General features: G+C 42.9%; 1 protein-coding gene across 3 annotated transcripts; it reads right to left on the reverse strand.

Annotated features, from left to right (window-relative positions):
- Positions 1–4,690: 4,690 nt before the first annotated feature.
- LOC122407824 (solute carrier family 22 member 15-like) lies at positions 4,691–15,181 on the reverse strand. 3 transcript variants are annotated; one of them, XM_043414257.1, is made up of 5 exons: positions 12,327–15,181; positions 11,164–11,497; positions 10,868–11,076; positions 7,434–8,022; positions 4,691–7,365 (listed from the first exon to the last, which is right to left on the reverse strand). In XM_043414257.1, the coding sequence occupies exons 1-4, from the start codon at positions 12,585–12,587 to the stop codon at positions 7,999–8,001; spliced, it is 828 nt and encodes a 275-aa protein (XP_043270192.1). In that variant the 5' UTR covers positions 12,588–15,181; the 3' UTR covers positions 4,691–7,365; positions 7,434–7,998. The 3 variants fall into 3 exon arrangements, 1 of the variants encoding a protein (XP_043270192.1); XR_006260293.1 differs by lacking the exons at positions 10,868–11,076; positions 11,164–11,497 and having other exon boundaries at positions 4,691–7,362; XR_006260292.1 differs by lacking the exons at positions 10,868–11,076; positions 11,164–11,497 and having other exon boundaries at positions 12,327–15,177.
- Between the last annotated feature and the right edge of the window lie 368 nt (positions 15,182–15,549).

Genomic DNA, 15,549 nt, shown 5'->3' on the forward strand with positions numbered 1-15,549 from the left:
ATTCATTATTACCATCCTGCGACGAGCTTCGATAGCGTTGGTGCAGAAATTCTCAGCCCAGCACCGCTTACACTTTAACCCCGCCCTTCCACATATATATTCGCAAATTGCCATTCCATATTTTATTGCACTACCATAGAGATTCCCACAAAGATGTGTCTGGGAGATGTGCACGCACGTCATTCGCGGTGTCATGCATATAGCTATATGCGAATTTATATGGAAAGTAATTTCGTTGATAACGGGAGGAAAATAGCTGGAAATGTAAGTGCAGTATTTTGATTTACGAGCAGACATTACACTTGAACGTCAGCTTTGTACGAGGTTACGGAATTTCCACCGCTCTTCGGATCTTCTTTGTCAAATTGCATATATTTCGTTTATGAACGCTTTCGATTATTTTTCTTCGCTCGAAAAATGTCGACTGTTCCGAAGCATTTTAAAAAATGAACAATCCGTCAATGGCTGCGAGTATTTTGAGATATTAATATATCAATTCATCATCCCCGTTCCAAAGATGAAAAATAAATCGTTCAACCTTAATTGAGAATTATCGGAAATCACTGCGTAAAGCGGAAGCGAGAATAGCGGGCTACTTTCGAAAACATTATTAGAAAATCGACGCTCACTCGTTACCGAGCAGGTCTCCGCCGGGCCCAGGAAAAGGGAGGCAGAGAAAGAATAACTGAGAGGGAGAGGGAGATAGTTATCATTAAGGGGATTTTGGGTATCAGACAAACGGGACAAATATATATAAGATTGGGCCAATAGTCGAGGCTTGGATTTACTCTTTGACTTTGCGAGTTGCGGATAGGGACGTAAGTAGCTCGGTACACAGACTCCTGAGCTGGTGGCTGGTGCACACGAAAGTGAGACGAGTTAAGGGTGGGCGAAGAGATTCGTCGGGCTCTGTGCAGACACTATCAGCATTCCACTCATACCAAGCTTCCTTTTTTCCCTGAGATTGCAACGAAACGTTTTTACCTTAAAAACAGATACGTGCTTATATATGTATACGTACGATTTCCGGCAGGAAGTCTCCCGGAGACGGCAAAAGGGGGGCTGAGGGGGGAGCAAGGGAAAACCAACTCATAAAATCCGCAGCGTAAAACCGAAGAAATTAAAAGTTTGAAACTCTCCTATCTGAAATGAGCACTCGACTCGTATAGAGAGTACGTACAGTCCTTCTTTCTATATAGTTCAGACTGGTTACAACCATTCCTCGACTCTCTACACAGGATATTTTTGTTTGTCTTATTTCTACGTGCGAGTGTGTACGTCGGTGAAAACGCCATAAATGAATTTATATCCAGAATATATGTCCGAGTACAGATTGATAGTGAGAGAAACTCGTGAACACAAACAAAATTAGAGATGTCGTAAAAAAACGAGGGAGCAAAAAAACAATAAAACGAAATAAAAATAAAGTCACGAGGCAGTACGTACTCGAAAAAGGGCTTTACACCCATAAAAACAAGTGATTTAAACTGCATTACATAAATAAATGACCGAGTAGAAGATAAAGTAATAATAAAAATACGGGAGTAAATAAATGTTGTTGAGATTAATGTGGAGCTCATCTCGAATGCTGCATCATTTGGGAATTATTGAAAATCGCTAATATTTACATTTTCGAATGGACGGCGATAAAAATGAAACGAAGAATTAATTGGGAAAGTTTTCACGGAATAAAGTATTTTATCAAAGTTTTGCACGAGGAAATGGTACGAGGGAAAGTATTAAATGTTAGTTTTTGTGGCTCACATCCCAGCCAAATTCGCCCACATATTTATGTATATGAATTTCGACTGGAGCATATGAAAATTTTCGTCGGGCATGAGTTACAAAAAGAGGGAAAACGTCGTAAAGCACAAAGAGGCTTTGCAAGTACGTGCAGAGTATACACTATTAAAACAAGAACATCACACAGGTGCGTTGCGAGACTGTGAGAGCTTCACAATACACGCGAAGCTCTGTGCAATTTCTCCCTTCTCACAATGCACCAAAGGCTTTGATCTTTCCACTCACTTTTCTCCCTCTTATACAAATACAGACAAACATCTCTCAGCCTCTTCCCACTATTTTTTTCTTCTCATCCCCCTCCCGCATTACCAAGAGGTAACACGAAAACTCGTAAACACGCTTTTCCTCCATTCACGCATATGAACAATTTTTCATCACCCGCTCAGACACACAGTTTTTACTGAATTCTCTATCAACAAACTTCCAAACAAAGAAACCTCGTATTTCCAGGCTCGCAAATGCTGAAAATTAATCATTTTCGTACGGCCCACATTGACATGTACGAGCTTCGCAACTACTTTTCTTCCCTCACCATTTCCCTTTTTTCTACGAAGATCGAGCAACGCGACGGGGACCTTTGAAATCGACTGGAACAACAAAAATTCATTCTATCGTAATTTTTTGTCTCTTTTATAAATATCGATGTTAAATTAGCTTTGCATACAGCAAACTGGCCCAGTTACCGTAAAAAAAAAAACAAATTCATTTTGACATTCCAAAGGATAATTGTCACGAGGTAACCAAAAAGTCTTTTGGATTCAACATTCCCTCTATTTACGATTCTGCATGTTTATTTTTATTCTCTATGCTGGGATCTATTTATAGGTGTGAGCGGTAAGAAATTTCGGTTTTTTTCTCTTACCGTTGGGAGAGGTGACAAGAGGATTAAAAGGAGGGAAGAAAATTTTGACGTAATAGGGTAATGCAATTTATTTAAAAGTTTTATGGAACTGCGCCATAAAGGAAATGGGGTCACAAGTTCTTCCAACTGTGAAGATACGTGGCCCATAGCCATCGTTTCCCTGCCACACATATATTTATCCGTGCAATCGATGTCTAGGTGTATTAAAATAGTGTAGGAAGGCTATAAACTCGGCTTTGACCGTAAAATCGGTGATATCAGAGTTCCGTTTTTCTCGACAAGTTCAATACAAAATTTTCGATTCCATTTATGACTAGAACTGATGAAGTTTCAAATTTTGACTCGGATCGAGTTATGAAAGAATCGTGTCGTCATAAAAAGGATCGGCAAGATAGAATGAAGTTTGAAAATTGATTTGGGAAGAAAAAGACGACGAGGGAACATGCGAACTGGTCGTACGTCTGGGCAGATCTGGGATCGAAAGGGTGCTGTAATTATCCTCTTTTTCCAAACGTCCAATGATTTTCGAATCGAAAAGTCTACGGACATAAAAATGTGCGCATAACTCATTGAAAATCCACGGGGAATCGGCGCGCAGTGGCGCAACACTTCGTCGCGAAGAAAACAAACGAAGTGGGTGATAATGCAAAAGTCATATAATTAGCACCGGCGTAATAGGACGAGTGTCTGCAATTCTCCGCGATCCTTTTCTCCTTCATCGCCGTATATTTTCCCTCCTGGCGACGCGAATGTTCTGTTGATTTATCAAATTTCCTTGATTTATCCGCGACATTATACGTTTCTCAAACTTTATGTTTGCGGAAAACGAGCGAATGGCGGCACAGGCGCTTTCGTTTATATATTGAAAGGCACAGTACTCTTGAAAGTTTTGGAAACTCGATATATATTACGCTTTTTCTTTCTCCCTCTCCCTCTGGCTCTCTTGCACGGTCTCAAGCTTTTCTACATCTTTCTTCGGCCGCTCCTTCTCCCCTTCATACTTCGTCTTTCTCTGTTTCCGCCTGCTCTCATTTTCCTTGCAGCATTATTCCGAACATTCGCGGAGGAGAGGAAAACCCCCGTCCTCTCTTCCCCCTCGTGTCCCTCTTTGCCCCTTTCCCGCTGTGGTTCGCTCCCCCATCCTCTTCCTCCGTCACTCATTTTCCCTCGTCCGCTTTCCTCTTTCTTTCTCATTCTCCCTGTTCCTCTCTCGCCCCCTCCCTCGAGCCGAACCTCCCCGCCCCAGCCCATTTACTCTTCGAAACTCTCTCGGATCAATACTGGGAAAATAACAAAGGTAAACAAGACGGAGATGAATGACAAATATAAATTATACATTCGTCTTCGATGCTAGGGACCGGCGAGAGGAGGGAGGAAGAGAGGGAAAGAGAGAATCGCGATTCCCCGGGCCAACTCTGCTGCTGCAGCGTAGATATGACGCTTTCGTCGCGGATACGATCCTTCTTCTGGAGTGTGCACCGGGGATCGGGGCTCTTCGTAGAACAACTTAAAAATCAGTGACGAATAAATTTTCCAGAAAACTTAATGAATGGAAGTGCAGTAATCGAGAGTAGACGATGCTGCTACGACAAAATTGAGAGGTGAAACGCGATGTCATGCTCGTCTCCATCTCGAATCCGACGAAAGTTTTGATTAAATGGCTTTATAAAAAAAAACAAAAGTTTCTATTAATTCGAAAAAGTTGTTCCACCCCAAAATTCCACCTCAAATTCAATGAAACTTTCAATATGGAATTGATTTTCGCAAAGAAAAAGTTTCGATTGATTCGCAAGAGTTCTTCCACCTTAAATTCAACAAAGTTCCAACGTAGAATTGGCATTGATGAAAAAAAAGCCAAAAAGTTTTGATTCAGTTGAGAAAAAGTTCTCTGACTACAGAACCGAGAAAGATGTAATTTTACAACAAATATTCGCCAATTTATGCGAAGCTTGTACCTCAGAAATTCAATTGAGCAACATATTACAAAACTTATAATTAAAATTCTTGTTAATTACCATACGGTTGATTTAGTTTAAATTTATTCCACCGAAGTACATGAAAATTTTCCATCAAGGTACGCTTCCATTTTTAATGTGCGCGCGTCGAATATTATATTCTCGATGATAATTTCAAAGCACTCAAAGCACTTTTCGATATACGAAAATTCGCGTATTTTTTTTTCACCATCGTTTCCCCGCGCTCATTTATTTTGCTCAAGCAAATTGAAATTCATGAAAATTCGACAGCCTCTTTACGTCCGAAAATAATGCAAGAAATATGAAAATTACAATGAAACATTATACCACGCGTATTTTCCGTTGATTTATCAATATTCGATATACAAAAGTTGCCAATTCTTCCGTCTCTCGTGAAGGAGCCTACTTAGCGGTCATATTTTCTTTTCGTTTTTCTCTCTCGCCCCTTTTTATTCGAAAGAAAAACGTAGCACGTTGGCTAATAAACCAATTATCGATAATGAATGACTGAGGAAAGTGCTCTTAATTATAGGCTTTTGCTAACCGTACGTACAGATACTTGTAACCACGCGAATATTTATACGTATATATATATGTGCGAGGTACTATGTCCCGGCTTGAGTGTAACGATCGTAGATCTTTCTCAGGTTTTATCGCCCAGTAAATATCCTTGCGTACATATATATGTGTATATACGTACGTATGAAAACGATGAATGAATAATTCATGAGTTTTTATGGGGATATGAGACACGCGCAGTGGACGTCAAGTTTATATAAAGCGACGCAGATCGAAATTATCGTACAAATATAGTACAGCTAATATTATATCCCATTACACGTTTGCCAAGTGTACCTTTTAATATATACGCGTGTCTTTAAATAAGCCTGCATAAATATATCGCGTCGAATATACCTCATTTCGCATCTGTCAACAAAGCTATTTCGCAGCAGTCCGTATTCAAAGAAAAAATAAACGGATTGTTAGATGCCCGAAAACTACGTTTTATTCGTGAACTTGTCGGAATTTGTTGGGCCTCGTGGATAAAATTATCGGAAAATCGATGGTTTGGGCTCATGAACGCGTTGAGGAATAGCGAAATTGCAAACGAAATTGGTCCTAATTAGTGTAAGCTTGACAGAATTATAATGAAACTTTACGAAGCAATTTTGCATTCTTGTGAAATGTTGAATTTACGAGTTCCAGAAAGGTTCGAAAATCGGTTCGAGTTACATGCTTCATGGAGGAATGATTTCTTGGAAAAATGGGGGTTACAAGAAAATGGTATCGGACGCAACAAAAAATGGGGACACATCTGGCCGTTAATTTATCGGCGGGGCACACGCGACTCGCATAATTATCGGGGCTCTGTGTCTGATCAGTATGACTCTTGTTCGTCAGGACATTAAAATTGAAGCATTGTTCGATGCAGTCGGGCCAGATGCACATTGTTCATTCGCTCTGTCGTGCGTATCATAGAGCTTGTGTGTATTCGTTCTCGCGTAAAATCACCTAAAACGAGTGTCAATTGAGCGTCGCATTTAAATGCCCGGTTCATCGATTCTCGACGAACCTTTGCGATAACGTCATGCGAGTGCGCGGACGAGAGAGAGAGAGAGAGAGAGAGAGAGCGAGGGAACGAAGCGTTTAAAAAATCAGATATTTTGGGAACGGTGAGGGAGAGATTTTTCGAAGAATTTCTTCACCGATGAAACGGTGACGAATGAACGGGGCTGGAAAAAAATGCAATTCATTATGAAAAGGCTAGATTGGAGAATTTTCAATGCTTTTTAAAAAAAGCTTTTTCCATATAGGGAGCATCGAATTTTTCGAGTTTGCTTCGCGATCGAACATCATTGCGTCGGCGCACGGACGGCGCGGAGAATCGGTATCGCGAAATATCATAAATTATTCAGCACGCGCCACGCAACGTTCGTGCGACAGCATCAGACTCGAAGAATTCGTAATTGCGATGATTTTGTAGCGAAAGAATAAGAGACGCGGCGACAAAGGGAACTATTATAGGAGACCACAAAGAGGGAGAGAAAAAAGGAAGGATCCCCGGAGCTCGAGATTATATGGGCAAAGATCCCTAACAAGACAGAAACTCGTAATGCACGCTGACTCGGAACTCTCCTCTTTCTCTTTTTCTCTCGCTCCACAACAATGAGGCAATTTTCGGCTCGATATAATGATAATAATAAAATCAGACTCGGAATAAAAATGCTTCGTATACGTGCCTGTAGATTTTGTGGTTATTTCACATTTCGTGAGCAAATTAAGGTGCATGCCAGAAGGTATATAGTTGAGTTACACGCTCCATATATGCGTATACCATGTTCGATAACAATTTCAAACTCCGCCTCGTTAAATCCTTAATCGCGCGAGTAAAAGACCGGCTCATTCGTTTTCTCTCACAATAAAACATGGCGCGGTGGCTTCATTGAGAATGTCTCCGTGTGTACGAGATCAGCCACAAATATATACGGAAGAAATAAGATGAGCTCGGAGCAGGAGGAACAAAGAGCTGAGGTTTCCTGACGAAAAACGCTGGGGGACGAGTTGCGGTGAAACCGGAAGTGGTCTATTTCAACGCTCGGTTATCGAAGGACGAAACCGCAAAATTCGTTCCTCCTTTCCGGCAGCTTTGGCCGCGGGATCGTGGATCACGATCCCGTTAACGATCATTTTTTCGGTCGTCCTTTCCAGAAAGCTCCCTTCCTGCTGTAACAAAACATTGGAAAAACGATTATTTTCAAGCTTCTAAAAATTATGGCTGTTGAATTATTTACCTTGTTTATTATACTAATTGGATGGGTAACGAGTCATTTTCAATGCAAGTCTGAGACCGTGACCCGTTAATCAAGTTCACACCGTGGGCTCTTCGTTTTAATTGCAACGATTAAATATCACGTGAGTTCGGTGCGAGTTCCACCTCAGCTTTTGCATTATCTTCGTCTCGCATTCGTTATTATTAACATTATTAACGCGCTCGTTCAGCCTTTTTTCTTTTTCATTTACAATATTTCGCGCTGTAAGGCAGAGTCAGAGGGACGATCGGATGGCCAGGGCTGTCGACGCAGGATATAATACACAAAATACGAGCAACCAAATCTTCTAAGAGACTCTCGGGTTGCCGAAACACCGTCAGGTGGTAAGCAGGTCCTTTCCTCTCGCTCTCTCCCTCCCTCGCTCTTCTGTCCCTTTGCCACCGCCGCGCCGAGTATTTTTTGCTTCTCGCGCTCTGCACCTTCTGACTCGGATCTCTAAGAGAGTTACTCTCAAATTCGTCTCCTTTACACGCTCCTGCTTCTCCGAACGTCGAGCCTCCGGTGCGTTTTGCATCAGCACCTGTTCCTACGATTTCCCTCGGACCTTGTCCTGCAAATATCAAAAATTCGTTATACTCGTAAGATTCTTTTAGATGTGAAAAATCATCGAATCCTCAACTTGGGACTGATCGCGGAGGAACGAAGGCTATTCATATTCGTTCATGCGGAAGGGATTTATCGGAAATCCAAATGAAGCCTCTTTCGCTCTGAAGAATAATAATGGGAGGAATGAGAAGTGAAAAAAAAACGCGAATAAAAATAATGTCCGCAAGATGAAAGAGGAAAACATGTCTGAATACATCGATGGAGCAGGAACGATAGAAGGATCGTAAATCCTTCGTGTATATGCGACTGTCCGGATATCTGATCGCTTTATCGGCATTTACAAGTGTAATTTCGGCGTATAAATCATGCAAAAACTGGCAGTCATAAATTGTTGTTGGTCCAGACCGATGACAGAATTCCCCCGATGACGGAGAAAAGCACCAACGCGCGTACGTGTGTCCAAATACAAAGGTGGGCGAGTTCAAGAAAGGTCTACACATGCGCGAACCTCGAGAGAAAAGGTGGACGTTGAAAGACGGTTGATGTCGACGTTTGACAAGATACTGATACGCTCGAGATGCTGGGCTCGTCTCAACGGGGCATCTCAAGGGGAAACAGAGCTTTAACCGCCTTTCGTGGCTTCATGAGAGAGAAATATACGTTTTTTCATTATCCGCTCGTGGACGAGAATCGGCTCGGTTGATGCTTCGAACGGCGACACACATTTCGTATCGCGAAAAGTCTCGACACGAAACAATTGAGCGGTTACGAGGCAACCGATCGAAGAATATCGATGCAGAAACGTGCTGAATTTTGAAGAAAATTTTTAATTATCTTTTGGTACAATATATATTTACGGGTTACGAAATTTCAGGGCATAATTTCGAATCCGACTTTTCGTGGCGCGAAGCGCGCAACGGAGCTCGAAGCTTTGTAGCGGAGCAAAAACGTTTCTGGCCAAGGGCTCATGAAATAAAACGGCGGCTGGCCCTTTTTTATAACCCAACATCATTTTCTCGTGAAGACAATGGAGCTTGGGAGTGAATATGATTCTGTTTTCAGTTTATACCTGAGCGCGGAGGTCCCGAAATCGAGACAGTTTCGTGTCCTTCGAAACTCGTTTCGACAGAGATTAAATCTTGGTATTCAATGGAGCCAAGTTTGAATTTCCATTTGTGTTTGAATACGATCGATCAATGATTCTCAAACATTATTCTCGACTGCTGTGCGATCACCGAATCGGCGTGACCACGGCAACGATATAAACGATATAAATGAGAATAATTTTCTTTGTTTTTCTCGATCTCGTTCAGAGTAATTACGATGATAATGGGCATGAGACTGGAAATCGATCGAGTTTTTTTTCTCTAGTATCCATTATAAAAGGCACTTAATCACGGAAGGTTGAACAGTGCGGATAAAAAAAAAAAAACGAAGGTGGAATGAGACGAAGGGCAGAAAGAAGGTAACATGCAAAAGAAAAAAGTGCCGTCTGCAAAGAGAGCGGGTTCTGATGCTACGGGGATGTGTTGTTCACCGTGGCATCTCGTGTGTCTATGTAAATCGATTGAGTCGTGAATAAGCGGTGTTGCCGGATGGCGAATAAAATTTCAGGGAGAAACGAATTCCCCCCCGCCCCTCTTCTTCCTTTTTAATACTGAAATATCATCGAGTCGAAGGGGAGGGGGGAATGAGGGAAAATAACAAAAAGAAGTTGGTTGAGTCCGCAGCGATGAGGGGCCCCCGTTGCTCCCACTTTTCCTTCAAGAAAGATTGATCCTTTTTTCGAAGGACTGTATTTTATTGTGTTGAGAAAACTCGTGCCACTCATCTTTCTCTTTGAAAATGAGAAGACTCGAAGGGGCAATGCGAAGTTAATAAATTGCCCTCGTAAATTTGGTGCTCGGTCGTTTCAAATGAAACAAAAATGGTTTCGTCAGACGAGTTCGCGAACGATTTCGATTGCGTTGGAAGCCCGTGATCGTTCTGCCAAAAGCTTCGAGATGGTCTAACGGTTTTTCGATACTGACGTAACTCGTCTCGGTGTCGAGGGGGTCTTCTGCTCGCTCGCTTATTTCCCAACGCTTCGGTTTAACTTGCCTGCACGTGTGACACGAAGGAGACGATTTTTATTTCATTGAGTTACTTTGTGATAATTCGCTGATGACACTTATCATGGAAAGGTGAAAAACTCACACTCTCAAGTTCGTGCAATCAGGGATAGTATCGGGCAACTCTCTGCGACCAAGTTCAAGCAAGTTGAAACTGAAAAGCGCAGCGACGACGCAACTTATTACGAGGACTATCGTCTTCGGAGGGAATTGTACGTAATCGTGGTTGCCAGCCCAGACGAAGAGGGCCCAGATGGAATGGAAAATTCCAGAAAGCGTGCCTCTCAACAGAGTAGGGAATGTTCTCGCGTTGTAATTCAGCAGAACCCCGTAACTCAAACTGACGAGAAAAACATTGAGAAGTAAAAGAGTCGTGGTGGGACCGACGATCGATGGTTGGAGGTCGTGGAGGCGAATGGTGAGCATGAAGGAGCTCAGGAAAAGGAGGAATATCGAAACCGGGAGGATCCTCCGGTGGCCCATCAGGAGAGTGCACAGTTGACCGATCAGCATGCCAAAGGTTGTCGCCGTTGCCAGGAGAGTGTTCGCCAATTGGGACTTGGCGATGTTCGCCAGTATGGCGTAGTAGCCGCCACCGAATATGAGCCCAAACAGCCCGGTCAGATAAACGATTCCGAACAATTGACAGGCAACTTCCGGCTGGAGCATCAAGCTCCAAACGCTTGGTATTCGGTCCGGCAAACGGTGCCTTTCGTCGTCGTGGTCGATGTAACTCACGTGATATTGAGCACTCAATTGACGCTGGTTCACTTCCGCTGCTGTTCGTATCGTCTTGGCCAAACTTTTGGCGTCTCGAGTGCAGAACAACCAAGCTGGCGATTCCGGGAGGAAACGACTCGACACGAACATCACGACGCAGAGGAGATTTATGAAGACGATCATCTGGTCGTACGAGTCAAAGACGCCGCTTATCACCGGAGTCAGGCCTTTGGGAGTGCGGAGATAAAAAAAGGTTTAGCCACGAGAAATCAAACTTTTTTCGAACGGCGATTAATTCGAGTTTGAAAATTTACCAATCCCGAGAGCGAACGAACCGCAACTGATCGCCATCAAACCTGTTCTCCACGAGTTCGTGCTTATTTCCAAAACGAGTATCATTGACACGGCGAATCCACCGTGGAAAAATCCATGAACTATACTCGCCACTACGAAGATCGTGTAGTCCGAGGAACTCGCCACGAGCAGAGCTGTCATTGGTGTTGCTCCGCAGGCTATAAAAATCACCGATTTCCGACCCACCCAATCGCTCAGAGTACCGAAAACCATGTAACCTCCTATACGACCGAATGTACTCGAGGACAGCCACAAACTCGAGAGGATTGTTCCATTCGAGCAAGCTCTTTTGTACTGAAAAATCCATAAAGACGACGTCCGTGTTAACTTTTTATTGCCAAATTTGATAATCCAGATTCACTTGACCAACTATGCTTTATGCTTCGATAAAACAATTCCGTCGTTCAAATTTTTCATTCAATTTCAACGTTACGAGAGAGCTTCTCAGGATCGAATCTATGGCGTAGAATTTTTTCATCATTTTTCACCTGTTGAAAGATTTCTCATTCGATAATTCCCTCAAGATTTTCGAGTGGAACGAAGTTACATGGTTGAAAACAACGCGTGCAACGTCGCGAGAAAAAAAATTCTGAACATTTTAGACTTTTGTGAGCATTTTTAAATTGAAGATTTACTTTTTAAGGGGGCGGAGTTGAAATTCCGAACGGTGAGAAATCAGAAGGCTCAAAAGTCCGAAAATCTAGCTGGGACTCGAAATATATAGATATATCGCACTAGCGAGATTTTCGGACTTTTGAGCCTTCTGATTTCTCACCGTTCGGAACTTCAACCCGGCCCCCTTTTTAAGTGTATTAAAAAAAAACGACGAATATTGATCGAAGCTTTACTTTTTCTGCCAAGTTCTGCCCACTTTTAGAACTGTAATCGATGCCATGAGGGCATGGGATAGTGCGATTCGTATCGATAATTGGTCTGTCTGAAAACTTCAGGCCTGTCAAGCCACTGTAATCGATGTCGTAGACTCGACAGCCTCGAAAGTATCCATCAGTCAACATTTCCGGGGACCAGACACGATTTTTGCATATTCCAACGCACTACGAAAGAAGCTCGTGATGGAGGACGTTGCGCCAAGCATTTATCCGGGGTTTTACAGAGTACTCACTGAATCCTTGTAATGACTGTACAAAATCCACTGTACATCGGTCCAACCGGCAATGAAATCGGGCATCTTGCACCACCAGCCAGGCGGACGCAGGAGGGTTTCGTTTCCGGTGTTTAGAAGATGAATGAACGTGATGAAGCTGAGCATCAGAGTAACCAGAATTTGCCATCGTCCCGAACCGACTGACGCGTCCATAAAGTCCTTTGGTAATTTCAACAAATCAGGATCCCTGCAATTTATAAGATTGGCGATACTCCGCATCAGAAAAGTCACGCAACTTTAAATGTCCTCGATGATTTGTGTCGGAATGGCAGGCATCCGGTAATTATTCGATAAATTCATGTTCACCCGTTGTCAGTATGCGAATACATTTTTCGATGCGTCCATTTGCTGGTTAAAAGCGAGACGCCCTGAAGTTGGTTTTACGATCGACGTTTCATCATTTTTATTGTTATTTACTTTTCTCCTTTCAAACACCGCGCCACTGCACGATTACTTCCATCATTTTTCTTTACAGGTGCAAAAAAATGAAAAAATTCGGAATTTCGTGTTTGGACCGACCCAATGAAAAATATTGAAAAATTTCCAATTTTTTCAAACCCCTTCTATTCTTCTCTTCTCGAATCGGCTGTTGCTACGATAGCGAATGCGACTGCGAGAGTAAAATAAAAATAATAAACCGGGTCTTTGAATTTCTCCGCGGAGTCCGAGAGCGCGCTGGGAAGAAATTTTTTATCGTTTGCTGCTGCTTCCCGGCGAATTGTTATCTCACCTGACGAGAGATCGTTCGTTCGAAAACTGTTTTTCTACGAGCAATTATTCTGCGTTCATTGCGCGAACAGACACACGAACTCTTTGTCGAGCAATAGTGCGAGCTTAACAAGTTATATTTTTTCAAATTGATCACCATAATGATACGTAATGTAGCGAAATAGTTTGTTCAATTTCTGTTTGACGTTATTAAAGACGCTTTATTTAACACGATACACTTCGTTTAGCAAACACGAAAGCGCAACGCCGTCACTGGCATATCAACTGAATATAAATATACGTCCATTGCTTAGGGACATGGCAATGTATAATGAGAGTGCTTTGCTTCATTTCGTTCATTTTCTGTGCAGTCACCCTCTTGGTACATAATTAATTGGTCGCCGACGTAAATCGTGTAATAAACTTTCGTCGTTTTTTTTCCAAAAAATATCCTTTTTACAGCCCTTTGAGATTCTCTCGGTGCAGCAAAATGCAGCTTTCAGTTTCCGAAGAGTGTCCATGGAAGCTCCATTAAAATGTGAAATAACTTTTAATTCAATATTAATCAAGAGATATTATAGCGATTTTTCAATTCTTAATGAAAGCATGTTGCCAGATAATTAATTAGTCGTTTTACGACTTCATTATTCGATTTAACAACCGAGTCAATGTTTCATGTGAATTTTCATTGTTCTCCGACTCTGCTGATAAAACAATACTGCGTTACCACGAAGAGGCATAAATGCTGAAACGGGGATCCATTTGCCGAACGAATGGAGGAAGCATTGCTCGTTAATCGTCGTCAAATTTTAGCCGAATTTTCTTGAGACGATCTTTCGTGATCGTTGATAAGGCTCGAACTTCCGGCTCCTTTGAGGCCTTCGTCAAGAGGAGATTCCACCAACAAGGGTATGAAAAACAGACTAAACCACGGGGATAAAGCCGCAGGGCAGGCTGATTTATCTGAGCTCTTGGCTGGATGCTCCTGTGAATGGGAAAAGCGCGTCTTGCGCACCACCAGCGCCTGCTCGAGCCTCGCTCTCTCTTTCTCTCCTCGCTCGAGCACCCACACTTCCAACGTGGCCGTAAAGCAGTCCGGCTTCTGTCCTTTTCTAAACCTCCCTATTTTCTCCCTTCTGGCCAAATATACACGTATATACGTTTAGGGTCTTCGAACCTTGAGCCTTGAACTGTGAACTTGACCTATCACCATGGGCGAACATTCCAAGGAGGGAAACCTCTCGACGGATCAGGCTGCTTCCACAGGAAAAGTCCTCGGGTCATCTAGAACGTACAAAAGGTCAAAGCAACCACGAATAATGGAAATGATCATAAAAAAAACTGAACTAGTCTGGGCCAGCTTTGGCAGGGGCGCTTGAAATATTAAATTAACTCATTCCGCTCGACCTTTTCGTTTACTCTGAACATGGGAAATGGCTCATCCTACCGGAAAACTTCGGCTTTGCATCTTTCGCTTACTCAAATATTCTAACAAAGAATAATAAATTGAAACATGTTTTATAGAGAGAAAACTAAAGAAGCGAATAACAGTGTAGAAAATAATGGTGATGAAAGCGTTGTTTGTTTAGTTCTCATATATTTCAAGGCTCAATTCGTGCAACAATAGTGCGTTAAAGGCACTTTCTGGATCAGGCTTTCTTCGGGATAACGTCCATTCGAAACTGGCCGTAAAAACAAAAATTCCCGAAATTTGGGGCGTCGCTGCGGAAAATGATGAATGAAACGTTCAAGTTTCGTTCGAACCCTTGAATGGCGACAAGTCCGAAGTGCCGTTTTTTCGGTTGAGGTCCGTTCGCAGAAGCATGAAAAAACGGTATTCGTCGCAGGACGCGAATGGATCCGATGGAGTAATCGAAGGCCATAGTATAGCGGAGTTTGTAGCACGGGGGTTGAGGCCACCGCGTTCTCACTAGTCGAGAGGTTCTCGACCTTGAACCAAGACCCAGTTTCACGTCATCTAGACAAGCGTTGCTAGGGTGTGGAGAAGGTCGGTTAACCCGGAATAGCGAAGGAGTCGAGGACAGCTAAAGCCACACGTATATAGAGCTGAGCGCGCGCTCGTATACGACTCCCCGAGTACGCCGACGAGGGAGAGAGCGGAGGAAATCGAGCCCGAGCACGTGACAGCTGACGCTCCTTGTTTTATCCAAGAATCCAGCGAGCTTGAATCGCTCGCCGGCTTTCGTATCAGCATTTTCGCCGCAACCTTGCGACTCGATCTCGATCCTTGATTCATCCACTTCTCGACCGAACGTATTCGCCAATCAACTTTCCGGAAATTATCGTCCGACTTCCGCTCACGAGGGGGAGTAAAAGTCGTCGGACTTTGAGCACTCCGGCTTCCGGAACGGTGACCAGGAATTGGCACAAAACAATGAACCGAATGGCCAGTGTCCCTTCGCAATGGAAGCTCTTCATTTTATGAATGAACAGAGAGTTTGTAATTGAGCCT

This window comes from Venturia canescens, chromosome 3 (assembly GCF_019457755.1).
Source record: "Venturia canescens isolate UGA chromosome 3, ASM1945775v1, whole genome shotgun sequence".
NCBI classification, from domain to species: Eukaryota; Metazoa; Arthropoda; class Insecta; order Hymenoptera; family Ichneumonidae; genus Venturia; species Venturia canescens.